General features: G+C 43.7%; 1 protein-coding gene across 1 annotated transcript; it reads right to left on the minus strand.

Annotated features, from left to right (window-relative positions):
- Nucleotides 1-3,928: 3,928 nt before the first annotated feature.
- On the minus strand, nt 3,929-8,323 carry LOC135543864 (5-hydroxytryptamine receptor 2C-like). Its single transcript, XM_064971186.1, has 3 exons — nt 7,599-8,323; nt 6,735-6,935; nt 3,929-5,598 (listed from the first exon to the last, which is right to left on the minus strand). Exons 1-3 carry the CDS (start codon nt 7,885-7,887, stop codon nt 4,703-4,705), a joined length of 1,386 nt encoding a protein of 461 aa, XP_064827258.1. The 5' UTR covers nt 7,888-8,323; the 3' UTR covers nt 3,929-4,702.
- Nucleotides 8,324-18,802: the final 10,479 nt, after the last annotated feature.

Below are 18,802 nucleotides of genomic sequence, written 5' to 3' on the forward strand. Positions count from 1 at the left end.
CACCACCCAGTGTTTCAAAGATGCCCAGAACCGAAAAACTAACAATTTAGGACACAAAAATTACATCCCCAAAAAATAGAAGCATGAATAGGATGACCGAGCTGTGACAATGTGGCTTTATACAATATGCATAGACCAGTCTATGTGATAATCGCATGTTTCCATGCATCAGGGTGAGGGGCAGTACTGTGCATGGAGTGCTATGCTGTGGAATCTGTGGGAAAGGGGAACGGAATACAAGGGGCTCTCATTGTTGGGGGGGAGAACTCTGTGCGTGTCCGTGTGCGAGCGCGTGTGTGTAGGAGGCACACGATTCAAGCCTTTTAAAGTGGAAAGAAGTCTCCTCATTCCTAGCTTGGTGAAGAGTGATCTAGAAGCTTGGATGCACATCCAGAGTATTTCTCTAGCACTCACTCTACATCTCATACACTAATGACAATTCAAAGGGTGAAAAGTCACAAACTCAGCAAAAAAGAAATGTCCTCTCACTGTCAACTGCGTTTATTTTCAGCAAATTTAACATGTGTAAATATTTGTATGAACATAACAAGATTCAACAACTGAGACAAACTGAACAAGTTCCACAGACATGTGACAAACAGAAATGGAATAATGTGTCCCTGAACAAAGGGGGGGGTCAAAATCAAAAGTAACAGTCAGTATCTGGTGTGGCCACCAACTGCATTAAGTACTGCAGTGCATTTCCTCCTCATGGACTGCACCAGATTTGCCAGTTCTTGCTGTGAGATGTTACCCCACTCTTCCACCAAGGCACCTGCAAGTTCCTGGACATTTCTGAGGGGAATGGCCCTAGCCCTCACCCTCCGATCCAACAGGTCCCAGATGTGTTCAATGGGATTGAGATCCGGGCTCTTCGCTGGTCATGGCAGAACACTGACATTCCTGTCTTGCAGGAAATCACGGCCAGAACGAGCAGTATGGCTGGTGGCATTGTCATGTCAGGATGAGCCTGCAGGAAGGGTACCACATGAGGGGGGAGGATGTCTTCCCTGTAACGCACAGCTTTGAGATTGCCTGCAATGACAACAAGCTCAGTCCGATGATGCTGTGACACACTGCCCCAGACCATATAGGACTCTCCACCTCCAAATCGATCCCACTCCAAAATAGAGGCCTCCATGTAACGCTCATTCCTCCGACGATAAACGCAAATCCAACCATCACCCCTGGTGAGACAAAACCGCAACTCGTCAGTGAAGAGCACTTTGCCAGTCCTGTCTGGTCCAGCGGCGGTGGTTTGTGCCCATAGGCGACATTGTTTCCGGTGATGTCTGGTGAGGACCTGCCTTACAACAGGCCTACCACCCCTCAGTCCAGCCTCTCTCAGCCTCTTGTGGACAGTCTGAGCACTGATGGAGGGATTGTGCGTTCCTGGTGTAACTCGAGAAGTTGTTGTTGCCATCCTGTACCTGTCCTGCAGGTGTGATGTTCAGATGTACCGATCCTGTGCAGGTGTTGTTACACGAGGTCTGCCACTACGAGGACAATCAGCTGTCCATCCTGTCTCCCTGTAGCGCTGTCTTAGGCGTCTCACAGTACGGACATTGCAATTTATTGCCCTGGCCATATCTGCAGTCCTCATGCCTCCTTGCAACATGCCTAAGGCACGTACACACAGATGAACAGGGACCCTGGGCATCTTTCTTTTGGTGTTTTTCAGAGTCAGTAGAAAGGCCTCTTTAGTGTCCAAATTTTTCATAACTGTGACCTTAATTGCCTACCGTCTGATAGCTGTTAGTGTCTTAATGACTGTTCCACAGGTGCATGTTCCTTAATTGTTGATGGTTCATTGAACAAGCATGGGAATCGTTGTTTAAAACCTTTGCAATGAAGATTTGTGAAGTTATTTGGATTTTTATGAATTATCTTTGAAAGACAGGGTCTTTAGTTTAGTACAAATATACACTGAGTTTAGTACAAATATACACTGGGTGTACAAAACATTAAGAACACATGTTCTTTCCATGACCTAGACCGACCAGGTGACGGCTATGATCCCTTATTGATGTCACTTGTTAAATCCACTTAAATCCATGTAGATGAAGGGGAGGAGACAGGTTAAAGAAAGATGTTTAAGCCTTGAGACAATGGATTGTGTATGTGTGCCATTCAAAGGGTGAATGGGCAAGACAAAAGATTTAAGTGAGTGTGAACAGGGTATGGTAGTAGGTGGTAGTAAGTGCCAGGCACACCGGTTTGTGTCAAGAATTACAACACAGCTGGGTTTTTCACGATAAACAGTTTCCTTTGTGTATCAAGAATGGTTCCAACACCCAAAGGACATCCAGCCAACTTCACACAACTGTGGGAGGCATTGGAGTCAACATGGGCCAGCATCCCTGTTCAAAGCATTTGACACCTTGTAGAATCCATGCCCCGAGACGAATTGAGGTTGTTCTGAGCAGAAGGGGTGTGGGGGGAGACTCGATGCTGTAATCGCCGCTGCCGAAAGTGCTACAAAAAAGTACTGAGTAAAGGGTCTGAAATACTTATGTAAATGTGATATTTAAGTAGTTTTTTTTGTTGCAAAAATGTCTAGAAAAAAACAACAGTTTTTGCTTTGCCGTTATGAGTTATTGTCTGTAGATTGATTAGGGGGGTAATTTCTTTTGGTGTTTTTCAGAGTCAGTAGAAAGGCCTCTTTAGTGTCCAAAGTACATTTTAGAATACCGCGGTAACGTAACAAAATGTGGAAAAACTGAATGGGTGTGAATAGTTTCCGAATGCACTGTAGGTAAAAAAGGGAATGTCAGCTCTGTGTTTTACTCCTCTCAGACTTGATATTTTAATAAAGCTTTGGTGATTAAGATTTATTTCCAAACAGCCTCACGAGCCAAACACATTATCAACGGTCTTGACCCTTGATTACATTGGGCAGGACAATTATAAAACAGACATTGAGAGGAGGGAAGGCTATGCTTGGTTTTCAATCAAATAAAACGAAATGGGGAAAAAACATTATTGTTTTATGTTTCTAAATAGAAAGTATATAGGCACCAACTCACACCTTGTTCAATGCACATAATGGGCAGGGTGCGTCACGGCTGGAAAGGCTTGCGTTTCTGCTGTCAAAATTCATGCCATAACCAACTGTTTTACTGCTAAAATTTTGGTTGGTCTTAAATATCCCTACCAAGCGCTGTCGGAAATTAGCACTTAAAGATCATGTTTTTAAGGACACGGCTCAAATATGGTGATGTTAGACAGGTAAATTGCCAAACCTGGCGTTAGGGCTGGAAAATGCCAGTGTACAAGTTTTCACATGACGAAATTGCAAACTCCATGCGTTTGACACTAGCGCCGCCTTTAACGCCAGCCGAAAATAGAAACCCCATACGTTAGAACTGAAGAAAAAAACACAGATCATATCATATTAAGCACCACCGGCCAAAATTACATTTTGCATTTACTTATCAATTTCGAGATTTTTTGGATATTTTGGTCCAATAAATTAAAAAGTAAAAGAATTAGATGAAAATGCATATTTATTAATTGTGTTAATTATCATACTACTACCACCATCAAAATGAAATGAATAGTAACCCCTTAAATGGACTTACATCCATAAATTCAAAAAGTAACTTACCTTGAAGATATGATGATTGGGTCTAAATGGGTGTATGACGTTGGGTTGACTAAATTCATAGGGTTTGTCTTTAACTGCCATTTCCCGAAAGTCAGACTCTATCCACACACCAACAAATTGTTCTCAGCCTCAGAAGCATCTGCATTCACTAAATGTTCAGTGGTTATCCTTAGACTAGGGTTTCCCAAACTCACTTTGCATAATAGGCAAATATGTGCATATTTAATGAGATATCACCTAATTTGTATATTTTAATACAATATTTCAGAGGGGGAAACATATATAACAAATAAACTAGTAAAAGTTGACTGTGATATGATTTACGAAGAAAACAATACTCATAGGGTGTGGTTCCTGGCCTCACTCTGTCAGAAATATGAACCAGTCTTGAGGTAAATGGGGAGTGAAACATCTCCTTGTCCATGAAGACATCTGTTTCCCATTCAAGTGCAATACTATTATCTTTGACTTGACTATTATCTTTGACTATCATACAGACAGAAAAAAACTTCTAGTAAGAAATTACATTTTTATGTATTGTACAGTATATTTCCATTAGGTGGCACTGTGGCTCCAGGATTACAGAGAGATACAGCAAGTGGTTTTCCTGTAAATGACCCTCAAAGCCCTGTTGTGAGAGATGCAAACACCTTTTGATTTACTAGTAGTGCAGTTCATGGACATTTCATTACAATAACCACACTGACTACACACATATTACTCACTAGCTGTAATTAATGTCTGACACATACAGTATCAATTGTGCAGACTTAACACTATTTCATATCTCATTGAGTCATGTTTACAGGTCCAGCAACAGGGAGACATTGAGTACATCTCCTGTGTTTGAACAGGAAGTGGAGCTGGAGAATCCAGTACATCTCCTGTGTTTGAACAGGAAGTGGAGCTGGAGAATCCAGTACATCTCCTGTGTTTGAACAGGAAGTGGAGATTGAGAATCCAGTACACCTCCTGTTTTTGAACAGGAAGATGAGCTGGAGAATCCAGGCAGTGACATGAAGCAACAGCTGTGTCACAACAATGTTTTGTATGTAGAGAGCCTGGAGGGGAAAGACAGTAGGCCAGCCAGCCAGTTCAGACACAGCTGACTTCCTCAGCGGTGGTGGGATAGACACTGGCCAACTTCTCAAGCATCCCAGACCCTGTACCCTCTCTATCCAACCCCATTCTTCCTTTCATTTCCCCTTTATACCCATTGTGGCTGTTACAGCTACAGTCGTTGGCATCTTTACTGCATAGAATAGGCGTGACGGTATTAACAGAAATATTCTTGGTGCTCTTGGCTGGCGGGCTGTGGTAGATACACTGTAGGTAGCGGTGGAAGGCCTGTCTGTAGGTCCTGTTGAATAGAGTGTAGACCAGTGGGTTGACACCAGAGGAGACATATCCCACCCAAACAAAGACCTTTAGGAGCACTGCCAACACGGGCTTATTGCACAGGCTTATTATCGAGTCCTCACACAACACGCTCAGCACATTGGTGATGAAGAATGGACACCACATAATCAGGAAGAGGAAAAACACCACACCCAGGACCATGGAGGCTCTCCTCTCATTTTTGATTGATTGAGCCATGCCAGCTCCCCCTGACTCCTGTCTCGCTGTTGGAGAGATGGGTTGAAGGGAGGCTTGAGAGACGGAAACGTCGGAGGAACCAACAGCTGGCAAGGCCTCAGGGGCAGGGTCCTGTTTGAGGAGACGGAAACTGTCCCCTGCAGGGGACCTTGGGGTGATCCTGAGTAGGGCCGGCTGGTTGATTGAAGCCTGGCCTCCATGCAGGAAGTCAGAAGCTTGGTGCTGCAGAACACGCACAGTCAAACAGTAGCTGACCACCATGATAACCAGAGGGACAAAGAAGGCTACAAAGGAGCCAATCAGGACGAAGCTGTGCTCGTTCAGTACACAGGTCCCGTTGACAAACACCTTCCCCTCGTCATACAGGCCAATCACAGGGATGGGTGTTGAGATCACTGTGAATGGAGATCACTGTCAAAGGGATGGACATGGAGATCACTGTCAAAGAGAGAGAGATGGACATGGAGATCACTGTCAAAGAGAGAGAGATGGACATGGAGATCACTGTCAAAGAGAGAGAGGTGGACATGGAGATCACTGTCAAAGAGAGAGAGGTGGACATGGAGATCACTGTCAAAGAGAGAGAGGTGGACATGGAGATCACTGTCAAAGAGAGAGGTGGACATGGAGATCACTGTCAAAGAGAGAGACATGGAGATCACTGTCAAACATGGAGATCACTGTCAAAGAGAGGTGGACATGGAGATCACTGTCAAAGAGAGAGTGGACATGGAGATCACTGTCAAAGAGATGGACATGGAGATCACTGTCAAAGAGAGAGACATGGAGATCACTGTCAAAGAGACATGGAGATCACTGTCAAAGACATGGAGATCACTGTCAAAGAGAGAGAGGTGGACATGGAGATCACTTAAAGAGAGGTTGGAGATCACTGTCAAAGATAGAGAGATGGACATGGAGATCACTGTCAAAGAGAGAGAGGTGGACATGGAGATCACTGTCAAAGAGAGAGAGGTGGACATGGAGATCACAGGACAATTAATATCACTTATTATTGTCATATTTAAACCAATGCACAAACATGGCTACATCTATCTCAAAAACATTATATTATTAGATTAGAAGAGGGAATCATAATGATTAAACAACCAGCAGGTTGATTCAAGGAAGCACATGAGAGCAGAGAAAGTGGATTGAGGTTTTTAGATGAAGTCAACAAGCTAACAGGTTGACTGGCTGTCCGATTTCTGTGAAACCAAAAAAGCCTTGAGCCATGAGACCATAATGGATGGTCCTGTCGTCCCTGTTTAGAGCATCTCTCAGCGTGAAGATGTCAGAGAGCCCCAGGAGAGGTCAGAGAAAAAGGGTCCGTTTGGCTTTCTGACAGACTGTAGATAAAAGCACTGATGTATTTTCTTCAAAAAGGCAAAACAGAAAGAATGTCACATAGTAACTCACTATCTCTCCAGACACACAGACAACACAGTAGGAGGAAATTATTTAGCTAGATCTCTTGTTCAATCGTTTTCCCCCCTCCTGATTTACAACAACTACGTCAGCATGAACTCACCTATGGAGATGGTCCAGACGAGGGCGATCTTAGCCTTGGCCTTGGAGAGGGTGTTGGAGCGGCTATGTTGGATGGGGTTACAGATGCCCACATAGCGGTCCAGTGAGATGGCGCACAGGTGCATGATGGATGCTGTGGAGAACAGCACGTCTAGGTAGATCCAGACGGGACAGAGGGGTCTGGGGAAGGGCCACACGTAGTCTGAGGGATGGACAGACACAGTTCACTAACAATTACTGATATTTCATTATCAAATCTTTACACCTGCTTTGTGACCATACAAACAAATCCAAGGTAATTTTTCAGTCTCATATATCATCAAATAGACTGCTATGATGTAACTAGAAAAATCATGTAATGATGTAACCGATCAAAGTATTTAATCCTTAATGATGTGAAAATAATGAACGTTTATGGAGGAAAGAGTTAATCTGGCCGTTGCACATTTGCACACAAACCCATTTGATCTAAGATAAACAAACTCTTCAATGCCACTCAAAGTAATGGGGCTAACTGAGATAAGGGTTTTGTGTGGGAACGGGGTAATCTCACATTAGAATGTGTTTCTCTCTATTCAGATGATCTTCATTTGGTCGTGGTAAAACATGAACTGTTCCTTTATCCTCGTCTAAGGGTCTTGACCAATTGTACCAATTAACAGACATAAAAGGCTGATTTGTTTGCTCCGATAGACATGCCATAACATGTTAACCAGGATCTTTTTCCTCACCGTCTTCCTCATCCACTCGAATATCACTTCACAGTAAAGCCTCGTATCCCTAGATGCTTTCAATAAAACATTATTCAGAGGGCAAACAAGCACTGCTTTGCTAAAAGAGCTCAACCTACCACCTACCTACCTACCATAGAGAATGTTGATCAGTGAGACCGGCATGACGAGAAAACCCACAAGCATGTCTGCCACAGCCAGGGAGCGCAGGAAGAAGCTGGTGGCATTCTGCAGCTTCCTCTCCAGAGACACAGCTAGGATGAGCAGGATGTTGCCCACCACAGTGAAGAAGATGACCATTAAGATGAGCAGAGCAGGCCAGTTCTTCTCCTTGTCAGGTGTCTCCGGTATGGAGTCAGACTGATTCCACTCCACAGGGAAGCTCAGATTAAAGAAAACTGTAGTGCTCTCTGGCATAGTCATCCTGGCACTGAGAGAGGCTATAGGCTAGACCCTCCAAGCAGGGCTGCTGCTGTGCTCAGCCACCCATCACCTGTGCTCCAAAGCAGCACTATGGTGCTCAACAAACATTGGACTTCCTGCGATGCCAATGATAGACAGAAGGTTTAGTTCTTCATACCCGTGGTGCACTCGGGTGTTATTTGTGATGATATTTTTTTTTTTTTATCTGCAAAATAAATCGAAACAGTTCTGAGTTAGTCACATTTCTGTAAACACATTTCCACTGTAGACAGACAACTTAGTTTGTGTATTAACAGAACATTACAGCCACATCAACCTCTGCTTCAATGTATGTAACATCTGTCTGTGATTCTCAGCAGCAAATGTTTTAGCTGTCATAGGAGACTTTGCATAACAAATATTTGTACTGTATGTGCAAATGTTATTTTTCCATTGTTTACTCCCCCCCCTAAAAAGGCGTACTACTAGAATTGACATTATATTCGCATGTGCACATCATACAGAGTATACATTCAGAGCAGATGGCAGTAGGCGTGATTCCCTAATTGCTCTGGTTAAAGTCCACCATTCCTGCCAGATGGTCTGGATGCTCTGGGCTCTCTGCTGGTGCCAAAGAGGATGTGCAGTGTGTGATCACGAGACATGGATCCGGTTCTGATCCATGGAGTCAAGGAACAGCTGGACCGCTGCCAGAAAGCATGCAGCATCAATAAGATCTGCAGAGACTGTAACTCTTGAACTGCACTGTTGGTTAACGGCTTGTAAGTAAGCATTTCACTGTAAAGTCTACATTTGTTTTCGGCGCATGTGACGACAACTTGATTTGATTAAAATAGCAAAGAAATTATACAGACTTGATACAGCGCTTGGCTATTGAAGAAGACCCCAGATGGCATTGCATGCTATACTTCTGTAAGAATGGCCAACTGCTGATGTGTATCACATTGGTCTCTGTGCCACATCGGGAGTCTGGGTAAAATGCTGTATCTTTGACAGTCAGACTAGAAGTCACTACCACCGTGAGAACATAGAAATGTCATACCATGCCGTGCTATAATCCCAAACGATGTCAATGTATTATCCTTCAAAGGGACTAAAGGCTAAAGAGAAAGACAAATTAGAATAGTCAGAGTTCATTTTAGTCCTTGGATGTCTTCATTCCTCCGGCAAACATTGAGGCTCTGGTGATTCAATCGTCTGAAATAAAAAAAAATGTCACGTTTAATTTGCTCACCAAACACCAAGCTACACGAATTTAACATGAATTTACCCCTGGGGGAGTGGTGGAAAGTTGAATGTTTTAAAATACATCCCAGCACTGACAATGTCTGTAGCAGTGGAGGCTGGTGGGAGAAGCTACAGGAGGACAGGCTCATTGTAATTGGCTGAAATTGAATAAATGGAACGGAGTTAAACATGTTGTTTCCATATGTCTGATGTGTTTGTTACCATTCCATGTCATTCAAGCCATTACAATGAGCTTGTCCTTGTATAGTTCCACCCACCAGCCTCCAATAGTCTGTGGGGAAACAACAACAAAAAAATCGATGATGTAGAACAGGGCTCTCCAACCCTGTTCCTGGAGAGCTACCCTCCTGTAGATTTTAACTCCAACCCTGTTCCTGGAGAGCTACCCTACTGTAGGTTTTCACTCCAACCCTGTTCCTGGAGAGCTACCCTCCTGTAGGTTTTAACTCCAACCCTGTTCCTGGAGAGCTACCCTCCTGTAGGTTTTAACTCCAACCCTGTTCCTGGAGAGCTACCCTCCTGTAGGTTTTAACTCCAACCCTGTTCCTGGAGAGCTACCCTCATGTAGGTTTTAACTCCAACCCTGTTCCTGGAGAGCTACCATCCTGTAGGTTTTAACTCCAACCCTGTTCCCGGAGAGCTACCATCCTGTAGGTTTTAACTCCAACCCTGTTCCTGGAGAGCTACCGTCCTGTAGGTTTTAACTCCAACCCTGTTCCTGGAGAGCTACCGTCCTGTAGATTTTAACTCCAACCCTGTTCCTGGAGAGCTACCCTCCTGTAGGTTTTAACTCCAACCCTGTTCCTGGAGAGCTACCGTCCTGTAGGTTTTCACTCCAACCCTGTTCCTGGAGAGCTACCCTCCTGTAGGTTTTAACTCCAACCCTGTTCCTGGAGAGCTACCCTCCTGTAGTTTTCACCCCAACCCTAATGTAGCACACCTGATTCTAATAATTAGCTGGTTGATAAGCTGAACCAGGTTAGTTAGGTTGAAGCAGGTCCATGAGGATTCGCGATGACAGCAGTCGAATTGAAGTACTGGAGATAATTGCAAACGTAACAGAAGAAGAAGATGGCAGACAAGGAAAATAACAAGAAAGTGCAGGCCAGTCAAGTTCGTCCACACCAATCTCGACAAACCAGTTCTATATGGACCTCACTTTGTGCACGGGGGCATTGTAATGCTGAAACAGGAAAGGGCCTTCCCCAAACTGTTGCCACAAAGTTGGAAGCACAGAATTCTCTAGAATGTCATTGTTTGCTGTAGCGTTAAGATTTCCCTTCACTGGAACTAAGGGGCCCGAACCATGAAAAACAGCCCCAGAACATTATTCCTTCTCCAGCAAACTTTACAGTTGGCACTATGCATTGGGGCAGGTAGCGTTCTCCAGGCATCTGCTAAACCAAGATTTTTCAGTCAGACTGTCAGATGGTGAAGCTTGATTCATCACTCCAGAGAACACATTTCCACTGCTCCAAAGTCCAATGGCGGCAAGCTTTACACCACTCCAGCCGACGTTAGTTATTGCGTATGGTGATCTTAGGCTTGTGTTCACCAGCTCAGCCATGGTAACCCATTTCATGAAGTTTCCGATGAACAGCTCTTGTGTAGATGTTGCTTCCAGAAGCAGTTTGGAACTCGGTAGAGAGTGTTGCAACTGAGGACAGACAATTTTTACACACTACGCGTTTCAGCAGTCAACGGGCCTGTTCTGTGAGCTTGTGTGGCCTACCACTTCGGCTGAGCAGTTGTTGCTCCTAGATGTTTCTACTTCACAATATCACTTACAGTTGACCGGGGCAGCTCTAGCAGGGCAGAAATTTGAAAGCTGACTTGTGACAGTGCCCCGTTGAAAGTCACTGAGCACATCAGTAAGGCCATTCTACTGAAAAAGTTTGTCTATGGAGATTGCATGGCTGTGTGTTTGATTTTATACGCTTGTTAGGAACGGATGTGGCTGAAAAAGCCAAATCCACTCATTTGAAGGGGTATCCACATACTTTTGTATATATAGTGTATTATGAATAAATATAGAGTGGGGGATAGCAGAAGCCTTCTGGAAGATCTGTCAAAGGGGAAGATGGCAGATAATGAGAAAAGGGAAACATGTTTTGATGGAATGGAGGATTGCACAGCACTTTTGGAAGACATTGAGAAGGAAAGTTAAATAATTGTGGTGCAAGTGCAGTGATGACTGACAAGAAGGAGCTGAGTGCACTGGGAAGCAATGTGGTGAGGATGTTTGGAGTCAAGTGCAAAAAGAGGAATACGTGCTCTAGTAGCTCAGAGATGGAACCTGACAAGGGTATGGATGTAGTACCTGCGGTGAGGACTGCTGAGTTCAGGCCTCGCCCAGATGGTGATGAAGGTGATTTGGGCCCAGTGGGAGTGAGACTTTGAGAGAATGGATCTTTGCCTTCTGGCTGATCCATATGTGGTGTCAGGTTGGGTGGAAAAGAGGTTAGGGAATGTTTGTTTGGTGAAAGGGACTCGAAGTGGTATCATGTAGATTTTGTGCGTTTCTGCTGTCCAGAGGGAGCGTGCACTCCGTACAACGCGACTGGCGACAAGAAATGTGACTTGCTTTCCTCTCCAGAGCAGGGCACTGCTCCCTCTGGTAGCAGCTAATGGGGATCCAGCTAATGGGGATCCATAATAAATACAAATAACTGGAGTGGCGTTAAGTGTTGAGGAAGAACAACTGAAGTGGAAGATTCCCTGTGTCTGTGACGCCCGCCATTTGGTTTGACGCAGACCCGGTGGAGAGCTGATGACCCGGTGGAGAGCGCGATGAAATGGAAAAGACACCGTCTGGACTACTAAGTTAGGATCTGTCAGTTATCCCGTAAGAGCTTTTGTCCCAAATCCATTAGCGTTTTAGGTGTCAAACTTATAGTAATATGGCAGTAGTGTGTAGCAGGGAGATTCTTAGATGTGTGCAGGAGAACATGAGACAAAGGAATGTGTAGTATCAGTGGAAAAAAAGGGTCTGTGTGTTAACTATAGGGGTACCCATGGTGCGGGAGATCAGAGGTGTCCGGAGAGAGAAAGACAGGTTGAGGTTACCAGGATCAGAGTAGTGCAGAAGGTGTTGTATGCTGAGGCACTGAAGAGAGTAGTAGAGGAAGATGTATCCAGGGTGAAGAATCCTAAGAGGATCTCTGGGAGTTGGCCGAGGCCAATAGAGAGTGATAGGAATAACATGTGCTTCAGTAAGGTTGGTTTTTAGGCGTTCATGGCCATTGTTGTTAATTATACCGCAGGAATGGAACGTAAATCATAGAGGACATAGAGAATAGGCTAATACAGTAGGTGGTGGCATGCTCCTATGACATTTGTTTGCGGACCGCCATAATACCAAAGAAGACGCACCAAAGTAGCCGTTGCAGACTCAAGTCAGGGACGTAGAGAGGCTGGTATTAGCAAGACTAGTAGAGTAAGTGTATTGTTGGCAGAATAGATGGATGCAGTTCAATGCATGATTAATATCATTCACCAACACATTTCTTGGTAGTCCAAAAAATACTGCTATCAGGTTGTAAATCCCAGCTGGCCTGGTACATTGTTTGCTGCCTCCATTCGGGATGCACTGTTTCACTTTCAATGACTCAATATTTTGGACAAAAACGGACAGCGTAACTAAGGCTGGGAATGTCAGTACAATCAATCTACCACGGGCAATGATCACAAGTCAGTCGTAACGGGGCTAATTAACTAGTTGTATCTATTTATGTAGCTATTTATTTAGCAAGCTAAAAGCACGGAGCCGAACGTTAGCTAGCTAGCTAGGCTGTCATGTCATTGTGCGAGTGGCCGACTTTCTCCCATCATATTACTTTTACAGTGGCTACAGGTAGAGATGTTGCTGTCATTTAGTTAGCAAGCAAGAATTGTGAATAGCTTTGCTAGCTAGCTATGCTGAACTTGAACGACTGTTATCCACAGTTAGCATGCATATCTATTATTTGTAAATCAAATGTACACTGCTCAAAAAAATAAAGGGAACACTAAAATAACACATCCTAGATCTGAATGAATGAAATATTCTTATTAAATACTTTTTTCTTTACATAGTTGAATGTGCTGACAAAAAAAAATCACACAAAAATGATCAAACCATGGAGGTCTGGATTTGGAGTCACACTCAACATTAAAGTGGAAAACCACACGACAGGCTGATCCAACTTTGATGTTATGTCCTTAAAACAAGTTAAAATGAGGCTCAGTAGTGTGTGTGGCCTCCACATGCCTGTATGACCTCCATACAATGCCTGGGCATGCTCCTGATGAGGTGGTGGATGGTCTCCTGAGGGATCTCCTCCCAGACCTGGACTAAAGCATCCGCCAACTTCTGGACAGTCTGTGGTGCAACGTGGCGTTGGTGGATGGAACAAGACATGATGTCCCAGATGTGCTCAATTGGATTCAGGTCTGGGGAACGGGCGGGCCAGTCCATAGCATCAATGCCTTCCTCTTGCAGGAACTACTGACACACTCCAGCAACATGAGGTCTAGCATTGTCTTGCATTAGGAGGAACCCAAGGCCAACAGCACCAGCATATGGTCTCACAAGGGGTCTGAGGATCTCATCTCGGTATCTAATGGCAGTCAGGCTACCTCTGGCGAGCACATGGAGGGCTGTGCTGCCCCCCAAAGAAATGCCACCCCACACCATGACTGACCCACCTCCAAACCGGTCATGCTGGAGGATGTTGCAGGCAGCAGAACGTTCTCCATGGCGTCTCCAGACTCTGTCACGTCTGTCACATGTGCTCAGTGTGAACCTGCTTTCATCTGTGAAGAGCACAGGGCACCAGTGGAAAATTTGCCAATCTTGGTGTTCTCTGGCAAATGCCAAACGTCCTGCACGGTGTTGGGCTGTAAGCACAACCCCCACCTGGAGGTCATTTTGGAGGGCTCTGGCAGTGCTCCTCATGCTCCTCCTTGCACAAAGGCGGAGGTAGCGGTCCTGCTGCTGGGTTGTTGCCCTCCTATGGCCTCCTCCACGTCTCCTGATGTACTGGCCTGTCTCCTGGTAGCGCCTCCATGCTCTGGACACTACGCTTACAGACACAGCAAAGCTTCTTGCCACACCTCGCATTGATGTTCCATCCTGGATGAGCTGCACTACCTGAGCCACTTGTGTGGGTTGTAGACTCCGTCTCATGCTACCACTAGAGTGAAAGCACCGCCAGCATTCAAAAGTGACCAAAACATCAGCCAGGAAGCATAGGAATTGAGAAGTGGTCTGTGGTTATCACCTGGCATAACCACTCCTTTATTGAGGGTGTCTTGCTAATTGCCTATAATTTCCACCTGTTGTCTATTCCATTTGCACAACAGCATGTGAAATTTATTGTCAATCAGTGTTGCTTCCTTAGTGGACAGTTTGATTTCACAGAAGTGTGATTGACTTGGAGTTACATTGTCTTGATTAAGTGTTCCCTTTATTTTTTGAGCAGTGTATTTGGCATGGATCAAATGGGTGAGCAGGCAGTTCCCATTCAATTGTTAAAAACATGGGTTAGGACAATAGTGCATTGGCAGAGAAGTTGAAGAAGGGGTGAGCAGGCTACTATTCCCCAATGTTTATCAGTGCAAATTGTATTTATTTTTGCTTTTTACCCATTTTTCTCCCCAATTTCATGATACCCAATTGCAAGTTACGGTCTTGTCCCATCACTGCAACTCCCGTACGGACTCGGGAAAGGCGAAGGTCGAGGGCCACGCGTCCCCTCTGAAACATGGTACCTTAAGCCACACTGCTTCTTGACACACTGCTCGCTTAACCCAGAAGCCAGCTGCAACAATGTGTCAAAGGAAAAAAGTACAGCTGGCAACCAAAGTCAGCGTGCATGCACACGGCCGCCACAAAGAGTCGCTAGAGCGCGATGGGACAAGGACATCCCAGCCGGCCAAACCCTCCCCTAACCTGGACAAAAAAATACACAATTGTCATACTTGAGTAAAAGTAAAGACACCTTAATAGAAAATGACTCAAGTAAAAGTGAGTCACCCAGTAAAATACCACTTGAGTAAAAGTCCAAAAGTATTTGGTTTTAAATATAGTTAAGTATCAAAAGTAAATGTAATTGCTAAAATATACTTAAGTAAAAGCAAAAGTATAAATCAATTCACATTCCTTATATTAAGCAAACCAGACGGAATGATTTTCTTGTTTTATTATTTTAAGGATAGCCAGGGGCACACCAACACTCAAATATCATTTACAAAATAATCATTTGTGTTTTAATGAGTCCGCCAGATCAGAGGCAGTAGGGATGACCAGGGATGTTCTCTTGATAAGTGTGTGAATTGGACAATTTTTCTGTCCTGCTAAGCATTCAAAATGTAACTAGTACTTTTGGGTGTCAGGGAAAATGTATGGAGTAAAAAGTACATTATTTTCTTTAGAAATGTATTGAAGTAAAAGTTGTCAAAAAGATAAATAGTTAAGTACCGATACCCCCCCAAAACGACTTAAAAGTATTTTCCCACCACTGCCCGGATGACGCTGGGCAAATTGTGCGCCGCCTCATGGGTCAAACCCGGGTCTGTAGTGACGCCTCTAGCATTGCAATGCAGTGCCTTAGACCACTGCTCCACTCAGGAGGACCATCAGAGCAACTTTGATGGCCAACTACAAGCTGAAAAAGTTTCCGTTTCAACAGTCCCAAATGTAGGAGGATTTGTGTTATTTATATCTTTGCAGAAATCCATTCAGGTATTTTCTGGCTTTTGGTCTAAAGTCACTGTTGCTACTGTCTGAAAACACACAGTCCATTTCAAAGTGAATGATGGCAGGCTGTGTGGAAAATGGCTTTTGCATAAAGGCCTTCTGTATCTCTGATTGGCTATGGCGCACCGGTCTGTGTAGAGTCCGGTCCTGGACAAGACTGACATGTTTTTATTAGGTTTTATTTGCTGCAGTTGTAAACAGTATAACTTTAGTCCGTCCAGGGCTTGAACCAGGGACCCTCTGCATACATCAACAACTGACACCCAAGAAGCATCGTCACCCATCGCTCCACAAAAGCCACAGCCCTTGCAGAGCAAGGTGAACCACTACTTCAAGGTCTCAACGCGAGTGACATCACCGATTGAAATGCTATTAGCGCGCACCACCGCTAACTAGCTAGCCATTTCACATCGGTTACACAGTGTCTATTAATTGTCCAATCGCACAGCTGGTTTCCCACTATTGCTATATAATTTTCAAAATGCCTTACTCTACGTCATTCCCAATGAAAGTATGAAAATGTGATAATAATAATAATCATTAAAAAATTAAAGGTGTCATATTCTTCCTGGGGGTGTACTGATTCTTATCAGATTTCATGTTGATAAAACGCTGTCAGTTCCATCTTAAGTCCTACTAAATGTGTTGATCCAGGTCTGTTCCAGCTTTAGCTAACTCCTCTGACCACTGTAATTCCATGTATGGTATCAAATAGCCCTATGTTTATAACTCAAGAATTCATTCCACTTCTTACCCTAATCAAGAGTCATCAGACTAACATTAAAGCACAGACACAAGCCAGACTGAGTTCCTGGGAAAAGCCAAAGGCAGGACAATGCCCTGGTCGGTGATGCTATGACAGGATTCTCAGGAGAGGAGAGGCTGAAATTGTTCACTTGCAGGAAGTGGTTCTGAAGAGATTAATTAACTTGACATCGAGAGCTGGCAGAGGTCATTCTGTCCTCAGCAAGGGGAATTGTCCTCAATGTGACAGCATAGGTGTCCCACACATTAGGAACCTTTAATCAGTCAGAATCACCTTTATTTGCCAAGTACATTTGCATGTAAATTAATTTGACTTGGTGAAATGGTCCTGCCACATTAAACAGAATATACAGACAGACGATAAACAGGATATACACAAATGATAAACAGGATATACAGACAATAAACAGGATGTACAGTCAGACGATAAACGGGATATACAGTCAGACGATAAACTGGATATACACAAATGATAAACAGGATATACAGCCAGACGATAAACAGGATATACAGCCAGACGATAAACAGGATATACACAAACGATAAACAGGATATACAGTCAGACGATAAATGGGATATCCAGTCAGACGATAAATGGGATATCCAGTCAGACGATAAACGGGATATCCAGTCAGACGATAAACGGGATATCCAGTCAGACGATAAACGGGATATACACAAACGATAAACAGGATATCCAGTCAGACGATAAACGGGATATCCAGTCAGACGATAAACGGGATATCCAGTCAGACGATACACAGGATGTACAGCCAGACGAGAAACAGGATATACAGTCAGACGATAAACTGGATATACACAAACGATAAACAGGATATACAGTCAGACGATAAACAGGATATACACAAACGATAAACAGGATATACAGTCAGACGATAAACAGGATATACATAAACGATAAACAGGATGTACAGTCAGACAATAAACAGGATATACACAAAGACGATAAACGGGATATACAGTCAGACGATAAACGGCATAAACACAAACGATAATCGGGATATACAGACAACATATGAAGAAGCAGAGTTTACACAAATCCACATGTGATGCAGTATGTACACTATGTAGACTGTAAGCTAAGAACTACAAGCTTCCCTATAAACCCTAATCGACATTATAAATGATGGATATGTAGAGATGTGAGACTGTTGATTCACTTCAACTGAACCCAACTGCATGATGCATACCAGATAGAGAGAATAAAGTATACTATTTGATCTTAGTAAACAGCCCAGGCATGTTTCAAAATGGTAATACTGTTGTTTCTTAAATTTGACTTGTATATATTTTAGGTAGGCTTACGGGTTGTAGACATGAGCTATGACATCAGATGTTCCTATATTGTGAGGGTTAGTATTAAATCATGGATGAAACACCACATGTCAGTAGCCGTTAAACCTTTAAAAATGGTACATGTAGTGCTGATTATTCATGATGACTGTCTCTCTCCTATGGGGACAGCATGCTAAAATAAAAACCTGTCTGCAAGCCTGTGGTGTTGGCAAATAGGTCCTCCGTCCATTTCCACAGTCTTCATCCCAGGGAAGACTTTAAGTGCCAATGATGTCTGGCACGTTCAACCCAGGTTAATGTATAGCCCGATAAATGTTGTAAAAGTATGAAAGCATAGCCTACCACTTGACTGTTATATTGACTTTGGGCTTGGCGGGCAAGGCCAAACTATTCTTCAAGATCCAAAAGCAGATCAACTCTGCCATTGGAAAATCTCTTATTAAATAGGCATATGCAATATTTATTTAATGTTTTATTTCACCTTTATTTAACCAGGTAGGCTAGTTGAGAACAAGTTCTCATTTACAACTGCGACCTGGCCAAGATAAAGCACAGCAGGCGACACAAACAACAACACAGAGTTACACATGGAATAAACAAGCGTACAGTCAATAGAATGTGTAATATAATATAACACCACTGATCATTAACAATCCATTATTGTACAGAACCAAAGGGATATCCTCTTTCTAAGAACTGTCATGTGATTATTTGTTTCCTTATAAAGGACTCATTCATAGGAACCTTAGACATTATGGGTCCGATTCCAACGTAGGAATTTACTCCTTTTCTACGCACTTAAGAACTTGTCAGTATTTGGTATTCGCACCTTATTCAATCGAGTAA

This window comes from Oncorhynchus masou, chromosome 8 (genome assembly GCF_036934945.1).
Source record: "Oncorhynchus masou masou isolate Uvic2021 chromosome 8, UVic_Omas_1.1, whole genome shotgun sequence".
Lineage (NCBI taxonomy): Eukaryota > Metazoa > Chordata > Actinopteri > Salmoniformes > Salmonidae > Oncorhynchus > Oncorhynchus masou.

Coding starts and splice junctions, on each gene's coding strand:
- LOC135543864 (XM_064971186.1), bottom strand. CDS start 7,887: ATGACTATGCCAGAGAGCACTACAGTTTTCTTTAATCTGAGCTTCCCT. Junction 6,936..7,598: donor ACTGATCAACATTCTCTATG/GTAGGTAGGTAG, acceptor TCCATCCCTCAG/ACTACGTGTGGCCCTTCCCC. Junction 5,599..6,734: donor CGTCTGGACCATCTCCATAG/GTGAGTTCATGC, acceptor CTCCATTCACAG/TGATCTCAACACCCATCCCT.